This window comes from Micropterus salmoides, unplaced genomic scaffold, assembly GCF_014851395.1.
Source record: "Micropterus salmoides isolate LMB-PRFRI ecotype aquatic unplaced genomic scaffold, ASM1485139v1 Ms_hic_scaffold_22, whole genome shotgun sequence".
Taxonomy (NCBI): domain Eukaryota; kingdom Metazoa; phylum Chordata; class Actinopteri; order Centrarchiformes; family Centrarchidae; genus Micropterus; species Micropterus salmoides.
Genome location: NW_024041373.1, coordinates 25,177,460 through 25,195,588, shown reverse-complemented (window position 1 = coordinate 25,195,588; position 18,129 = coordinate 25,177,460). Strand labels below are relative to the sequence as shown.

At 39.9% G+C, this 18,129-nt stretch overlaps 1 protein-coding gene across 3 annotated transcripts in view; it reads left to right on the top strand.

The window, feature by feature from the left end:
• Positions 1 to 2,110: 2,110 nt before the first annotated feature.
• bean1 (brain expressed, associated with NEDD4, 1) overlaps positions 2,111 to 18,129 on the top strand; it is a 55,423-nt gene continuing 39,404 nt past the window's right edge. Inside the window, exons 1-2 of one of the 3 annotated variants that reach the window (XM_038737944.1) lie at positions 2,111 to 2,706; positions 10,174 to 10,293. In XM_038737944.1, coding sequence (XP_038593872.1) covers positions 10,269 to 10,293 — 25 coding nt within the window. In that variant the 5' untranslated portion in view covers positions 2,111 to 2,706; positions 10,174 to 10,268. Of the gene's footprint in view, positions 2,707 to 7,091; positions 7,183 to 9,920; positions 10,014 to 10,173; positions 10,294 to 18,129 lie in introns of those variants that run through there. The other 2 variants (XM_038737943.1, XM_038737945.1) reach the window with 2 other exon arrangements.

Here is an 18,129-nt window from a genome sequence, read left to right as displayed (position 1 = left end):
ACTGCAGTCAACCATCACAAAAGCAAAGCTGCATCAAACACCCCACGGATACGCTGACAAACAAACCTGAGTTCAAAACAACCGCTACAGAAGCAAGTGATGTTACAGATGTCAACGCAGAGGTCCAACATCTCACTTAGTGTTTGTTGGAACCTGTTCGGGAAAACAAAGAGATACAGTGGTATCTAATTTGCTGGGAGATGTTGGGGTTTTGTAGCACAACACTGAAGACTGAGCTGCTGCAATGTCAAGTAAAACATATACACAAAAGGTGATTTCAACAAAGACTGCCACTTTGACTGTTTGACTGAGCAATAAATACTTCACAACAATGCCAAGACGAGGATATCCCCTTTCCCCATCCTCTCATTCTCTTTGTTTGCCCCTTTTTGCTTTGTGCGGCACACCAAAAGGGTAGGTTTTATCCATATCCAGTGTAAAGAGGAAAGTTTAGAACAGGTGGCCTGGAGCCATATGATTGTTCATTGAAAAAAATAAAAAATCATGTATTTACACAAACTAGTCTGCTATACCTGAATACAAATCACCATTTCTTTGATCTGCTGAGATTCTACAGTGGTATGTTTACGTCTTAGCACCTTTTAGATGTGAATACATCGTTAAATGATTTAAAATTGCAAATGTGAAATGCAGTGAGAGTTTTCTGGACAACATTTTGCCACAACTCGCTACCTAAGAGTCTATTTGTGACAGGTCTGTTTTTTGAGTTTTACTTTGTGGCTTAAAATGTTAATTGCCATCTCTGATACCCATTATGTGAATTAGAAATTAGATAATACATCATATATTAATCAACAAAGGGAGAAGGCTGCACAACCTAAAAAAGCCAAACTGATACCTGGCTAAAAACTGGCAATGCTCTGTCGCCACACTGTGGTTTAAAGCATAAAATACACCCTGAATCATTTCCATTCATGTGGAGTTTTTGGCTGATTTTGTGGTGAATTAAAAACTGCACTCTGTTCTAAGAAATTTTGATTTTGATTTTTAAAATAGAAGTAAATAATAATTTATTAAATCTGTTCCCTGATATCCAGGCAAACGTGATTTTCAGATGATGTTTTATGCTTATGCTGAAACATGGCATGATTTTTGAAAAGTTAAATTTTAGCAGTAGGCTATATTAGGATGTCTGATGTTTAACTTTTTAAAAGTTTTTTAAATGTTTCCCAAAGCAACTAAATGGAATTCAGCCATCAATTTATTATGGCCGTATACAGTACAAGTATTTAGTAAGTAAGTTGTAATTTGACCTGCTCTAACAGGTGCAAAAAAACTAACATGAAAGCCAGGGGGGAGTCAATTAAAGGTGCAGATGGGCTCGTTTTGGCAAAAGCCTGGTACCCCCAGTCATAGCTGCCCTAAACAAGGTGTCTCTAAGAGGACACTATGAGTCTCGCTCTCACCTATCCTGTGTGTTGTGGTTGTTGTATGTGTGCTGTTTGTGATGTGCATTTGCTGGGAAAGAGATGTGAGGAGGATAATGGTGAATGTTGATTGGCGATGTACAGTGCTGTAAAAAAGAAATTCCCTCATGGGACAATAAAGTCTAATCTAATGGGTTATGCTATAACAGCCTCCGCTCCTCTGGTTTCAGGCTCTCTGCCAGATTTTGGAACCTGGAGGAAGGGATTGGATCCTATTGACCAATAACAGCATTAGTGAGGTCTGCCACTGATGTTGGACGATGTGGCCTGGCTCACAGTTGGTGTTCCAGTTCATCTCAAAAGTATGGGATGATGGTCTTCAGTGAGGTCAAAGCTTTGTGCAGGCCAGTCAACTTCTTCCATGCCAACCTGGGTGTCTTCTTTGTTGACACAAAGAAGAAAAAACTCTATTGTCTTTAATATCGGCTATTCTGCAGTCACAATAACATCCCAAAGTATACTTTTTCATTATTCGATCACTATAATGTTAAAACGTCCGTACACGTAACTGTGTTTATGGGGCTAACCTGCAACCAAACTTAATATAGGCTATAGATTTGTGGGATTTTGTTGTGATTTAAAGAGTTTAAAGAACATTTAATGTGTAGTTCCGGGGTGATTTCTGCACATTAAATCTTTGCACTAATTTCTCAGAGCATCACGGTTTGTTTTTGGTGAGGGATTTCCTAGCTGTCATCGGCATGACACACTTACTGGGCTGCAGAGCCGAGCAACGGGACAGAGACACGGTGAGGAAGCCGCGAGGACAGAGTCGGACGAAGATGATAATGACGATGCGGGAGAGAAAAGCAGATTAGAGCTAATGAAGATGATGATGCCATCGACGGAGGGATGTTCCTAGAGGGAAAAAGGAACAATAATAAAAGCTCTGCGGGTTTGGAGAACGGTGACAGTGATGATGATGATCAGGATTATTCGGTTGTGAGGACGGGGCCGCTCGGAGGAGGATGCTCGGAAGATCGGAGCGCTTCCCTGCTCAGTGTTGATCATTGTGCGGGTAAATCTCGGGTATCACCAAGAGTTTAACGAAGCGCTATTCTGGGGAGGTGGGCCGAGTCCCGAGAGAGAGAGAGAGAGAGAGAGAGAGAGAGAGAGAGAGAGAGAGAACACACACATCATCGGACTGTATGATCAGACTGGGATGTTGTTGCTGCTGTTGTCGGCGATGTGAAGCGACATTAAGGAGCTGATGAAAGGACTCGTGCTTGCGTTTGGAAACATTTCTACATTTTTGCAGGTAAGCATTCTAAAATCTCTCTCCTCCCCCCCCCCTATCCCTGTTTAAACTCTCTCTCTGGTGAGCATAAAACTATAGGCTGCTACAGAAGTGCAACACTAGGGAGTTATAGGGAGGTAAGATTGTAGTTTATTTCTTTGGTACTCAAGAATGAGTTTATGCTGACCTTATCTTCATAGTATTTATACCTCCTACAGCATTACAATGATATTAGGCCCTATGTAATGTTGGTGCACAAACAGGAGATTAGCAAAACGGTGTAGGTCAAGCTAATTCAGTGGTGGCATGTTATAAATTTAGGCTACTAAAGTACCTGTTTCTTCTTAGATATATCTCATCAGCTTATGATATATAATGAATTCTTACAGATTCAGCTAGCCTACGATAATATAAATTAAGTAGTTAACATTACCTCCACCTCCTATTAATGCACCAGTAATAACAACCCATTAATTGATATATGATAACACTTGCAACAGAAAATTTGCTGCCTAATGAGATCTTTTACTTTTTACTGGTATTGTGCGAACATTTTGCAGACTAAACATATGTTTACTTAAGAATGCAGGAGTTTTACTTTGAAGTGAGTCCTTATAAATGTATGCATTAGAATTTCTTACTTAAGTAAAGGATCTAAATTGGAGCAACTTGAATAAATGAGTGTAGAAACATAATAGATACATACAGGGCATGAGGGGTCAATTAATCCTTTATGGGTGTGAAACTTTCTTTTGCAGACATCAGATCTCAATCCAGTGCGTTACCTATGGGCAATTTTTGATGGATGATGTGACACAGGAGGGTAACAAGAGCACAAACTCAGTAAAGACACAGAAACACATTGTCCAACAACTCCCCATACGAATTGTATGAATTTTCATACATTGTTTATGCATAGGAGATTAGAAAATAACTTGTTAATTCATTTAAAAACATCTTCATCCAAGAATTTCACAGGGGTACCGTTAGGGAAAATTAAACATAAAGCAAATTTACTATTACCACAAACACACTGTAGTTCCCTTTAGGACTATTGTAGGCATGTTATAGTGATTTTCAGATAGGCTCATCTCAGCTTTCCTCCCAGGCTTTCCTCCCACACACTTTAACTCTCTTGTTTCAGCAGTGAAGTACAGAAGCCTTAGAACCATACAGTAACAGTGCAGAGATGAATGCTGCCAGTGTTACTTTATCAGATCAGTATACATGTGATCCACCAATGTGTTATAAGCTATTTAGGCCTATAAAAGACAGGAAATCCAAACATGTGCAGGTGGCATTATGAAATCATATGGGTCAAGATAAAAACAGAATGCATGAACTGGATTACAGAAACTAGATGGCAAAACTATCATGCTGGCAGAGGTGTGGTCATCTGTGTCATTGTGTTAAAAGCCATATTTCCAGTTTTAATATTTGTGACTTTTTCAGTGACAGTGGTTGACAGTTTGATCTAAAGAGCCTCACAGTGTCAGTGACTACATGCAGTCTTAATGCTGGGTCCCCCAGAGGATATCAAAGCCCTTTCACAGGTTATCTAAGTCGCTTTCTCTTTCCACTCAGCTATGAAGGTCAATGCCACAAAAAGCCCTTTGACTTCCGCCTGACAGTTATTCAACGTGTTTGACTCTTTAAATTCAACAAATTCAATGAGCTAAGATTGGATATATAACTCTGGTATGCAAGTTATAGGACAGTTTTTATCTTTGCCTATAGTGTAAATAGTGAGTGCCTGTAGCAGGCTATGGCTTTGTGCAAATTCATCAAACAAACCAAGATGGTGATGGATAAAACAACAGTCATGTTCTTAAAGAAATTACAGGAAGTTTGTTACCCAAAATGTTTGCTTGAGACATCTGTTCAATTTTGCAGAGGCACTTCTCAGTTCAACTTGTGCTGAAGGTAGTTTTGCACACAAGCATTAACGTTACTGACAACACAGATGGACATACAGTAGCTAATAAATTGCTCCACAATTTTTTCACATCCAAATATATTAGTTTCCTTGGCAACTTGTTTAACTCAGACTGATAATTCATTTGGTTACCTCGTCCACTCTGGTGTAACGCAGCGCCCCCGCAACTCACTGAGCTATGCTGGTAAGTAAAATCTTATTAACATTGACAGTAATGATAACCAAAAATACAAGCAAAAGATTCAGATTGTAAAAGAAATTGTAAAATTGTTTTTTTAAAACACATTTAAGCACTCGTAAGTACCTTAAATTGAGTAAGGTAAATGCATATTGCGTGAAAATCTTGTTACAAGGGATAAACACTTTGACCTTCTCATTGTGGGGTCGATTCTGTGACCCGGCTGTCATTGGAATTGAACCCATGGGATTTCAGCGATGGTACGGACGCTTTAACTGCTGGTCCTGCCTACCTGGGTACAAGCACTAGTCAGTGTGAGATTGGTGCCAGGACTGACAGGTTGAATGGATGACAGGGCTGTGTGGGCCAAATAGACTGTCAGAAAGAGCTTGGAGGAGATGGATGAGAGGTGGGAGAGAGGGACAAAGCAGGAGAGAGCATCAGAGAGAGGGAATACCAGAAAGGAAGATGGAGAAATGATGGAGTGCTGATGTGGCTACAGGTAATACCGGACTCCCTCAGTTTCTCTGTCTTATCCTGTCCCTCTCTCTCTCAGTCTTTTCCCTCCCCATCTATGCCTGCTTTTGTCTAATCTTTACAGTATTACAAGCTCTGCACAGCAACTAGAGCAGTTTTGCAACCAGCACTCGTGTAACACTTCAGAAAATGTGTTACAGTTATTGTTTTGTGGCAGCTTATACAAAAGTTGTTTTTTAAACAGCATTCCATTTAGCTGACACTTTTATCCAAAGCGACTTACAATTGCTATATATGCCAGAGGTCGCATGCCTCTGGAGCAACTAGGGGTTAAGTATCTTGCTTAGGGACACATTGGTGGATGTGTCACAGTGGGAATTGAACCCAGGTCGCTCACAGCAAAGGCATGTACTATCCACAGTTCCATCACCACCCCATTCCCATTTCATCACATCTGTTCAACAAGTACTCACAACAAAAGTATTCCAAAATGGCCAAATGTTCTAAGAAAAAAGGTTTTTAATCAGCTGCCAGCGTCTAAATAGTTAAAGGAAAAACCTGCTTCAATTAAAGAAACCAACATTGTTGGTACAGAAAAGAATGTAAACTGAAGTGTTACGTTCAGCCACCTGGCTGAATGCTGGAAACAGAGGTTTTTGGACCTAAAATGCAGATATGGGGATGGAGCAGGTAAGTTGAAGGTGTTTATTCCAAACAATGATGAGCTTACAGAGCAGGTGAAACAAGAATGTCTATAGATCCAAAACATGAGTGTAAAATCCACAAGGTGCCAGGAAACAAGAAACTGAACAGGAATAATAAATAAATCTGAGACTAAACTAGAAACTAACAGAGACTCCTGTAGAAACTAGCGTACATACACTGGCAACAACTGAAAGACAGACAACCACTTAAATACACAGGTGTGGGGAGAAACTAATTACACACAGGTGACCCAGACAAACAGCAAACAAACCCAGCAACTAAAACATGACAGGAAGCACTAGGAGCAGACTAACTACAAACTAAAACAGGAAGTAAAGCTAACTAAGACACACTATGTCACAAAATGAAACATAACACAGACGACATAAGAGACTTGCTGACAAAGCCAACAAAAGCAAAGAACACACAAAGTAAAACAAGACTAGAAACACTGATGAACTCATAACTCCGAGGAAACCTGACAAACAAATGACTAAAGTAACACACACTACAGAGAAGAGAAAGCACAAGGGAAAGGAATTAACACAGAAAACAAATACAGAACACACCCAACCAACCCAAACCCAGGATACAGTCTCCCAACCAGGGGCATTTCTAGGAGTGACAAGGTCACAAGGGGGTAAACCCAGACCATCTGGGTCTGAGGTCAGGGTGTGTGCATGCGGAGTGTGTGCCTGTTTTTTTTGGGTGCTCCCTGCTGTTCTACCTGAAACACTATAGCTTAACTTTAGTTTATACCTTACCTTTTTGGTGTAGTTCTGTTACTGCTGCAGTGTGAAGAACTCTAAAAGAGGACTGATGGACTGAGCTTGTATACAAGAGACCCCAACCCTTCCAGCTCCCTCAGTCTCTTTACATCCACACAGGCAACAGCAAGGGTGGGGGTGGTTGGGGGAAAAAATTATTTATATTTCGTGACGATTATAGATTTTTTTTCCTCTGTCAGAAAGATTTGGGGCTGGTCAACCTCCTCCCCAAGATGTTTTGTGACTGTACAGGATAGTAATGTCACATTACTTCTGCCTTTGCTACTAAGGGAGAACATTTACTATTTTCATCTCATTCTCATCTGTTTCCCATCAAATGTTGTTCTTTGCCTAAACAGTTTTATGTGCTCTCATCTCCAGAAATGCTTCGTCTTGCATGCAAACTGGCAGAAGAGTTTCTGTGATTGCATGTGGTATGTATGGCCAGTAGCCTATTTACTCTGCTCTGCCTGTCCAGCCTTTCATCTCCCAACCAAACTCTCTCTAAGGACATTTATACGTGATTTTGAGAAATTGGCAGTGGCTTCCTGTTGGCAACTATGAACAATGCAAGCCTGTAGAGAAATTACATCATTTTTATTTTCTAGTCTATAAAAAAATCAAACTCCTTCTGAACACCTCATCTCTCATTCGTCCTTTATATGCCTTAATCATGTGCATTTGTTTTTACACAGCAGTGACATGTATATCAGTACTGTATGTGGGAGTGTTTTAATTTTGTGTTTTCGTAGCTGTGTTGTGCAGTTTGCTTTAAGTTGTTTGTTTAAATTTGTCTTGTCTCTATAATTGTTTGCTTTTTCCACACTTCACCATCATGACTCCTGCTTATACGTAGACTTTTATCAGAACTTAACTTAACTTGCCTTATTAGCAGGTTAAATAAAATAACTCCAACATTACTAAAAACTCATAATACACAGCTTTATCCAATGGCCCCAAAACATAATTTTGAGTGCAATTGAGTGGCTCTCCTTATTAAATCATGTAAAACTTCACCTTTCTATTTAAAATGTGGCTCAGTTTGTGGTGACAGTAATCAGCTTATAATGATACTTCAGTGCAGCAGTCAAAATTCCAACCCAATTGCATCTCATGCGTCACATATACATGCTTTGGAAAAGCCGTGTCTATTGTACGCAAAGCTGCGATTTTGCGTGTATATGATACGCTGCAGTTTGCAATAGCGTTGCAACACAAAGGAGACTGTGCTAGCAGTTAGGGTTAGCCGGTCGACATGCATATATTTACTGATTTAGGTTTAGGCACTAACGAATGCCATGGTTGAGGTTAGGGAAGTTGTCTCGGCGGGGCTGTCAACTCCAACGCTGTTTTGCGTACAGTAGACACAGCTTTTCCAAAGCGTGTATATGTGACGCCTGAGCCTGAAATGTGTCTTAAAAAACTTCTTTTGGAGAGATCTTCCGGAGTGTGGCACTTCTAAAGATACGGAAACCACAAAACAATAATGAAAATACTTCATTACAGACCCCGGAACATTACATCAATTTTTCAGTGTACTTTTATATACCAGTACAAGCAAATATGGCCTCTACAGCCAGCCATATTGTACACCATAGTTTAAAATGCAGTCTTTCACTAAAACAACAAACACAACTCAGATAAACAATTGTTTTCTGGCAAATTAGCAAATATCAATGAAGCAAAGTTACGCATTTAAATATGCAGTCAAATCCAAATCCAAGTTGAATACATTCTCTTTTTCTCTTCTTTATATTATTATAGACTAACAATGTAATAAGTCAGTAAAAACCACAAGACCCTTAGCACTGTAACATGTTACTATAATATAAAATAACACTTTTTTTACTATAATTTAGAAACAGTTCATATGCATGAGTTGACACAAATCCTGTGAGTTCTGTTTTTGTCTATCTCACACACACAAACACACACACACACACACACACACACACACACACACACACACCCCAACAGCCAAAGACTGGGGTGAGAACAATCCACTCTGTGTGTATATGTGTGTGTCAGAGAAGAGAGATAGTTGAGTCTAGCTGCCAGAGTGTGTTGTCTGTAATATCTGTCTGTGTGAGCTGGGACAGTTATGTAACAACAAAGCAAAATGCATCGTAGGTTCACATGAGTCACACACACGCACCCTTGCTCCTGCACACACTCTGTCTATAAACAGGAAGTGAGGGATTAAATCTTACACAGCATTCGTCATTTATCAGAATTAGAGTTAGTGAGGCATGACATCTCATCGCCATGACTTGACAGTGACAGTGTTTGACAAGTTAAAACACGTTTATCCAACTCAGTTTTGTCTCTGAAGATCACAACCATATACACTGTCTCAATGGGCTTTACAGGCCCACATCCACAGTGGTTCCCGACTGTTGGTGATGATAAGAAGACAAAGACAGTCAAGAACAAGGAAAACACCACCAAAATCCACCTTAGTGAGTGATGAAAATGAAATAAACGTATAAATCAATGAGAGAACCCCCTTTTCACCTACATGCAACATTTGCATGTAGGTGAGGTGGGAGTATGGGGTACGATGATGGGACAGGGCATTATGGAGGATGTGTTGTGAACAACGTCTGGGCAGACAACTTGATGTATAGTGGGAGGGCAGAGTGGCTTGGAAGATGGAGTAGGCTCAACAACAGATTCATGCTAAACTAAGCCCTGTTCAAGTCCTATAAACTACACTACCATTCCCTGCTTTATAGAAACTAAAAGGTTAGTTTGAATCTATATGAAACATTGCATGAGAACCAGCTTCCCTGACACCATCTGAGAGTTTGAGGGTGCAGACCTTTATTTACACGTGTAGGTTTTCATGATGTGTTCTACTTTTTTTACATTATTACATTATTTAGCATTAGTATTATTTGTTGTAGTAATAGTTGTGGTATTGTACCATGGTAGAAAACCAGTAGTATTTGCATATATGTATTTGAATGTGTGTCTGTGTGTGTGGTTCAGATATTGATTGGAACATTTGAACCCTGTGGTCATGTTCCGGAAAGAGCAATGAACACACAAATACAAAGTCACACACACACACACACACACACAGGGTGGCGTGGGTGGCCACTTCACTGCCTCTCTCTCTCTCTCTCTCTCCCTCTCTCTCTCTCTCTCTCACACACACACACACACACATTGCCTGGGGGCTTTATAAACAGCCAGGCTTGGAGGTTGTGACTCGCACATCAGTCTCCGCTCCCTCCCTCCCTCTTTCTCCCTCCCTCTCTTGGTAAAACAACACAGCTTCTCTTACTCTCTTCATTTATTTCTCTCATTCTCCATCTACCTGTCTGCTGTTTGTTGTCTTTCGCTGCTCTCTTTAGGACTGCTTCCCACATTGTCTTCTCACTAATGTGCCGATCTGCCTCTCTCTCTCTCTCTCTTTATAGTTATATATATAGCAGCACTGTGTGGTAGAGACCAGTTGAAGTTGGCTTCCTGCCTGTTGAGATGTGCCAATAGGAAACACTGTGAACAGGGGTTCATGCTGATGAAATTGATCTGCTCAGGTAAGGAACAAGACTCTTTTTTTTCATCCTCCTTTCATTTTGTTTTTGTGCTTTAATTAGTCTCTTGGTATCAATTGTTATTTGTATAGATACCAAGAGAGTAGGACATTTTTCTCGGAAGACACAACACATGATTCTTACACTGAAATGCAGGTGATGAGTAAAAGCTTCATCTTGGATTCATGGGGGAAACAACAATATGAGACAGAAAAATGAGACAATGTTTACAGTAATTTAATATTAAATTATATGAGATGAAACCTGATCTTTAAAGAGCAAATAAGAAAATATTTGCTGAATGACTAAAAAGTCTGCAGATAAATGAGAGAAAGCATGCAGGATTGCACCCATGTACCCATCTATATATATATATATCTATATATATATATCTATATATATCTATATATATATATATAGTGTACAGTTAGAAATACAGTTAGACTAAATATCATATATATAAATATACTCTTCTACTAAACTTCATAACTGTTTTGCTGTAGAAAGTTTCATAGTACTTTTAAAAACTAAGAAAATTATTTCAGATTTATACAGAAAACACAGAAATAAGATGGATGTTTATAACCACAAGGATTCAACACTAGAAAACCTTAACACATTATATTACATGGTGAATATTAGGCAGCCATGTAATATGCTAAGAAGTACATGAAACGTGAAGTACATTTTTATTCTATTTGAACCTTTTATTGATTAATCAGTTTCGTATTGGACGGTACATGAGTCCTTAACTCACACTATTTTAAATAAAGGACTATCAGGACTATTATATTGAAGCATATGTATTGAAATATTGTCATATTGTCACCATCGGTCAACCTTTGTTAAACCTTTGTCAGCAGAGCACAGCGGTTTAGGGGAAATCTGAAAATATAATTCCTTGTCAACAAAAAACACTTCCCTCTGAAATAATTCTGAAAAAAAGAGCAGAAGTTATGTCCCACACTACATTTTTAGTTGTTGTTGTTGTTGTTATTGTGGGTATCCTTTGTTTATTTTAAGCTGGGTTACAGTTTGAGCTTTAAAACCCCAGAGAACAAGGGTGACGTATTTATGGAAGCTTCCCCTCTCAATAAAAGATGAATCGCTGTCTTATGCAACAGCTCCTGACCACACTGGAGGCAGAGAAGAGACGGATGGAGGGAGGAATAGATGGATGGATGAACAGATGGATGGCTGGCTGGATGGAAGGATGGACAGACTTTTATAGATGTGTGTTCTCCTGTCATGGTTGCCCTTCAAGAAAACTGTCAATTCTACTTCCTGCCTCGTTCTCACTGCCATGCATCCCTCATGCTTCCTCCCTACCTGACTCTCTGTCCCTTTGACACACTCTTTATATCTGTTTCTCTTTCTCTCCATCTCCCACCTTTTATGTCTCCCTCATTCTCTCCTCCTGACTCTTTCCCATTTTCTTTTCGCCTCTGTGATCTATTATTCACATCCCTCTCTGACTATTTCTCTCTCTCCCCTGACACCTGAAATCCCTCCGTCCGCTCCAAGGCGTTTAGACCTTCACCAATAGTGCTTCCCTCCTAGGAAAAGAAACAGTGATGAATAAAAGAACAGAGCGAGGATACAGATAAAAAGCTTTGGATGGGCAGCTCTATAGATATGTCAAGGTATTTCTGCATGTGTCTTATTGTATAGGGTGACATTTTACACAATCCTGTAATCCTTCAAAAAGACTGATTCCTGAATCTGACTAGATTCAGTCAGGACAAGACGTTACGACCATGGTGGAAAACATAGCATTTTAACACACCTGCTTTCAGCTGTGTTGTGCTTTTTTTCCCAACTCGAAAGTTTACCTTTTAGGCATCTGACATTGTTGGATGTGCTTTCCCACATGTGCCTTGAATGCTTTTATTACAGTTTCTTTATTTCAGTATTTCTAAAATGTCTTTAAACAGCAGAAACAAAACATAATACAGTCTGAGAAATTCAGACTCTCTGAACCAAAACTGATTGCACCCAATTGTGTGTTTTACTTTGTCTTCAGCCTGATGAGTTTAAATATTTGATTGCCTCTTCAAACCACATGAACTAAAGTTTGGCAGCAGCATACTCAAATACAGAGCAGAAGAGGAACATAAAAAAGACAGGCATGGGTTTCTATGTGTTTTGTGTTGCTAGGTTGTTACTATGGTGTTGTTTTGTGGTTTGCTTGTTCTTCGTGTTGGTATTTTGTTGTACAATTAATCTGCATGGTACAATTTAAAACAGGAGAGACTAATGGAATGAAAATCTTAAGTAGTAATTAAATTAATTTATTTGACATAGTGTGCACAGCTGGAAAAGCTACATGAGGGGTCATTTTACTATAAAGATACAATTTCTATCAACGTTTTTTATAAGTTTTTTTAAGTGTCGCACTAGAAAAGTTTGATGGAAACAGCAAAATTTGAAAAAACTGTTCACTTGAGGTGGATTTTGCCTTTGTCAAAAAATAGTTAAATGCGCTAAATGGGAGATAGAAACACTTAAATCAAATAAGTTCTGATGTAGCATTCGTGTAACGTCTGATCAACCATTTCCGCTGTCGGCCTCTTGCCGGATATTCTCATAATGCGCAGAGACATAGCTAGTAGCAGCTTGTCCGCTTAAAACACATTCCTAAGGATCTCTTTCCGTTTCCTCAGATCCGTGGTCCTCAGGTCCATGTTACTGGTTTTGTTTCTGGTTTGCAACCCATACTTCTTGTTTATTACAGCCATGTGTAACATCAACTACTGAGATATTGCTGTAGCCTGCTTTATTCGCACCAAACCACCTGATGGAAACCTAAATTCGCATTTTCTTTTTTCTTTCTATTTTGCGACATTTCAAAAGTCTGTTTAAAATTTGCTTGATAATTAGACAGAAACGTCTTTTGGGGTGGCTGCAGCTGAAGTGGTAGAGCAGTCTTCCAGTCTGCATGTCGTAGTGTCCTTGGGCAAGATACTGAACCCCAAATTGTTTGGGGTAGCCAAGCCCTAAATCATACAGAAAATGCATGCACTCTAGATACTAGTTGTGGTGAAAGACCAGGCAAGTTTTAAAGTTTGACAGCAATGAGACAATTGGTTTAGAGAGGCTGTGGCAAGATCAGAATCAGAGTTGGTAAACTAAAAAAGAGTGCGTGAAGAGAGTGTTTCTTAAACTTTCACCAAACTTCAGAGATTAAATTTGGTGAAACGCCTATGATGACTTGTCCAGGACTCAAAAATCAAGTGGAGAAATACTTTACAGAGGTTTTTAGCATTCTGAGCTCCATAACACATTAATAGATCCTTTAATGTTGGCTCCACAGAGTCGGATGTGTTTGCATCTGCTGTTGAGATGTATGACACTCAAACTCAAAGTACTCCACTTGTTAGGTAGTGACCACCAGTAGAAGAATTTGACTGCAGCTGCCACCTGACCAACAAGGTTGTGTTAGCAAACCAGTCAACTTTTTCCGAATAATCAAGGGTTCTAAAAACTTAATCTTGACCCACCTTTGCATGCTTTTGCAGTGTGTAAAGGCGGCCAACATGCCACATGGCAGCTGTTTGTGCCTGAGGGTTGCTCCTTCTGTGCCCCAGAGAAGGGCATGTAGTCCCCAACTGCCAACATAAACATGCACATCTGTCTTCATATTTGGAAGAGAGGGAAAGTCACCCAGTAATAAAAACAGGCTTTATTTGCAGAGTTAGCATTTGACCTAGAATTTAAGAGATTTTTTCTCTATTTTATTCATTTTTTTTTTAAACGTGTTAAAATAAAGAAGGTGATATGGCAAATTTCTATTAAAACACTGGAAAGATTTCAGAAAAGATTAGCATCCAAAACAAACAAACCAAACTGTAGGCTAATCATTTGATGTCAAATACATCAGTCACAATAACTTTGACCAATAAAGTTGTGACAGTGTGTGTTGGCCTCTGTGTGTATATGTGTGTGTGCTCATGCTCCACCTTCTCATATCACTGCAAAAGATAAAGACTAAACACAATCTACATATTAGAGCACTGGCATGTGCGTGCATGAGATGAGGGCAGATCTGAAATGGAATCTCCTTCTGTTCCCCCTCGCTGCACACATCTTCTATCCATCTATCAGCGCTGCGCCACAACGCCTCGCCTTCCCGCCACCGAACCATCAATCATCACATTCCCATGCTTTATGGAAATGGGAGGGAAAACTTCATTTAACGGCATTTTACCTTCTATCTCATCTACCGATCTCTCTTTGTCCGTCCATCCATCCACCCGTCTGGGCTTGCGTCCAATCTAGTCGCAGTGTAAGGTCGTTTATTTAAATCTATTTAAATGGATATGAGGCGTGCATATGCAGGGAGATTTCACGGCCCAGCAGGTCAGCAAATACCAAAGCTGTTCCACCTCACTAACGCCCCATCAGTGCCCACAGACAATTAATACACACACCACAGGTGGTCAAGTTCGCTTGTGTGTGTGTATGCATATGTAAGAAGTGTTTTGAGATGTATCCATCCATCCACAATCTATCCATCTATCTGTAATAAAACACTTGAAGAAGTGGTGGGAGGTAAGGAAGCATGATTGGAAAGAAAGAAAGGATGGATGAAATATAGATGAAACAAGGAAAGCATTGGACAGGAGCAAGGTACAGTATAAAGTGAAATGGGTGTCGGGGGAAACAGCATCATTCTCAAGGGGAAATAGGGTAAAGGAGTAGAACAGCAAGAGAAATTGAGGGAGGTGGCTTGGAACGTTAGAAAGACTAAGGAAAAGGGAAGAGTGGGAGGTAGGGGAGAGGAAGGAGAAGTGAAGGGTAAATGTCTTTGCTAATGTCTATGGTGCCAATATTGACTAATGCTAGCTCCCTTTGACTTCAGTACACTTGCTGCATCCTCCTCTTCACTTCATTAGCTCTGTCATTTGCAAATGGACACATTGGCTGTTCAATATCACCATCTATGGATGGATGGATGGATGGATGGATGGATGGATATGTAGAGTATAATTCTGAAAGGACCATACTGCTTAAGCTTACTTACTACAAAACCATACATACATCTTACATTCAGTATTACTCTGGCAATTTTCCAAAGCATGCCATGGTTGATGACGGTGCTTCCAAGCAGCACTAGCTCAGTATGAAGTTACAGTTCAAGTTAAAGAGAACTGAAATATTTAAAGCTGTCTTAATTTCTAATGAACTTTGATTGAATAGCGATATCGCAGTCATCCACTGGACCAATGTGAGTTTAGAGGTTTAACTGGAGGCCCGAGCAACCCCTCGTGCCGCTCTCCCTTGCCTACAGGTTGCAGCCAGACCCTTCTCAGTTTAGCACTGCAGGGCTAATTAGGGAGAGTGGAAACAGGTGAGCAGGGACGGTCAGGCAACTGCAGGACTGATGAGAGAAGTGGGAACAGGTGTGTAAATAGGTGGGGTAGGCAGGTGATATGGAAAGGAGGGAAAGTCCGAGGGTATCTGGTGGACGGATGGCATATGGCAATGAAATAGGTTACATAAGTTAAATTAATAAATTAATTCAGTTCATATGGATATGGTTGTATGGTTGCTGACTCTGACTCTCAAATGCACACTTTAATGCACTGACCTGGATGAGTTTCTCATAAAAATATGAGTATTTCCACCTCAGGATTTACAAGGCATGTGTGGGTGTGAGACCTCTCACTCAAGTCAATTAAGCTGATTCAGGAGAGGTGTTCACCCTACACACAGGAAGGGAATCAATGGCTGCTGTCGAAAAGTCAAAAGAATCTTTCCTAACCACCTTTCCATGACCTCGATGGAAAATGTCATGAGGTCAAGGAAAGATGAGAAGGAGAATTCATAAAGACTTAGGAAAAGACGACCGCTGGGCTCAGAGAAACCATACCCCCCTCTTAGACAACGGTATTATGCAATGGTCGATGTTACTGACGTGACTTGCCCTGATGAAACTACAATGTTCAGAGGATGGACTACAAAAAGCGCATCTTTGACACTGCGCCCCGTTTTGTTTTAATGCAGGCCATCTAAAGGTGAACAACACGGTGGAATATATTATTAGGCCTACTTCATAGTCAAGATAATAGAATAGAATAGAAAAACTTTCTTAATCCCCAATGGGATCAATTGCCACCAGCGTACATCACATAACATACAGTATAAACAGAAAGGACAAACAGTATGTACAAACAAGACAACAAAAACAAAAAACAAAACAATGCACCCATTTACAGCCCAAAAAAGGCCTGTAGGGTTCCAGTCACGAAATAATGTAAAGGGTTGTCACATTGAGAATGCTTGCTAACACTCACCCTCCTGCCCACACATATTTATAAACATGAATCCCAATTATTGTATGTGAACACAGTATTCCCCACAGAATGACAGCGTAACTGTAGCGGGAGGGAGGGAGAAAAAGAGAGAGTGACCGAGCGAGATGAGGTGCTGAGCGAATAGTAGGTTATAGGCTATGCGCTACGAGCAGCTCTGTAATTTCTACGATTTTACCCATAACCTAGTAAAAAAAAATCGAAAATAATCGAAAATCAATCTGTGGCGGTCAGCGTTGATAATGTGGCAGGTAGCCACAAATAAATCAATGTGTGGGAGACACTGAAATAATACATTACATTTACTGTAGAGGTCATTCAGCTTCATCATTGCCTTTATTAAGGCGAGGGTGTCAGCATCTGTGACTGAAGTAAAATTAATAAATTATATTGCTGAAGGCTGGAAATACATAATGTGAAAGTGACTTAACACAGCTTGGATGCGTCTCAGTTATTGTTGACAGTTCAAGACATTTGCATATTAGCGAGTTATGGCACAAGCGAGAAAAGGCTTTTATCCGTCATGGTCGGTGATTTCTTTTTTTAATTGTAGAAAATTCTTATACAACACTATTGCTTATTTCAACAATACCAACCTTAAATTAGATTTGATTACAGCAAAGCCAAAAGAAAACAAACCAAAAGAAAACAAATCTAAAGAAAGAAGGAAATTGTGAGTGTCTTATTCAAGTATAATGTGCATCTGTATTGCAACGATTTTGCTAAATGTGGTCACTGGATTGTATCGTTTGAGTTTGAGAATGTGCGCTGCTTTAAAAGTTGCTGCTGCAAGGAACTGTGGGACGGCATTATCTCGTTTCCTTTCGTAAAGGATGGTCTGGTGTACCCTATGTGAAAGGAGATATGAAAGGAAGCATTGAGGCTCCTTTCCTTAGCTTTAAGAGAATTTGACCGGCTCATGGCTGCCACTGAAATACTTCTGGTTCACTTCACTCAGTTAGGAACCTTCCTAAGCAAAAAATACTTTTTGAACGCAGCCAATGACTTATTCTTCTCTCCTAGCTGTTGCAGAGGTAACAATTCCATAGTGATTTTAATTATTTCTTAAATAACATCATTTTGATAACACACTAACTTGTAATAGGGAGAATGGCATCTCTTTCATTGCTCACTAGCTAGGTATTCTCAGTATGGCTATCATGGCAGATGCTGCGAAGAGATCGAAGAAGAAAGAGAGGAAAAGAGAGAGTGACAAAGCAAAGACTGGACAAGAGTAAATATTAGACTGACTTTTACTCATTGACATGAGCTGAAAGGATGCAAGACAGATGTTATACTGGCCTGCTGTTGGACTAGTAAGTAATAACGTACTTGCTGTCTCTTGTGTTGTTGTGCTTGCCCGTGTTAGCAAAGTTGTCAGCTGGAGCAAACTCAGCAAGAGGTTTATCATACAGAAGTGGTGATGGAAAAGTAGATAAGACCCATGCCTTGGGTGTGAGAGACCCGGGTTCAAATCCACTGTGAGACACCAATGTGTCCATGAGCAAGACCCCTAACCCCTAGT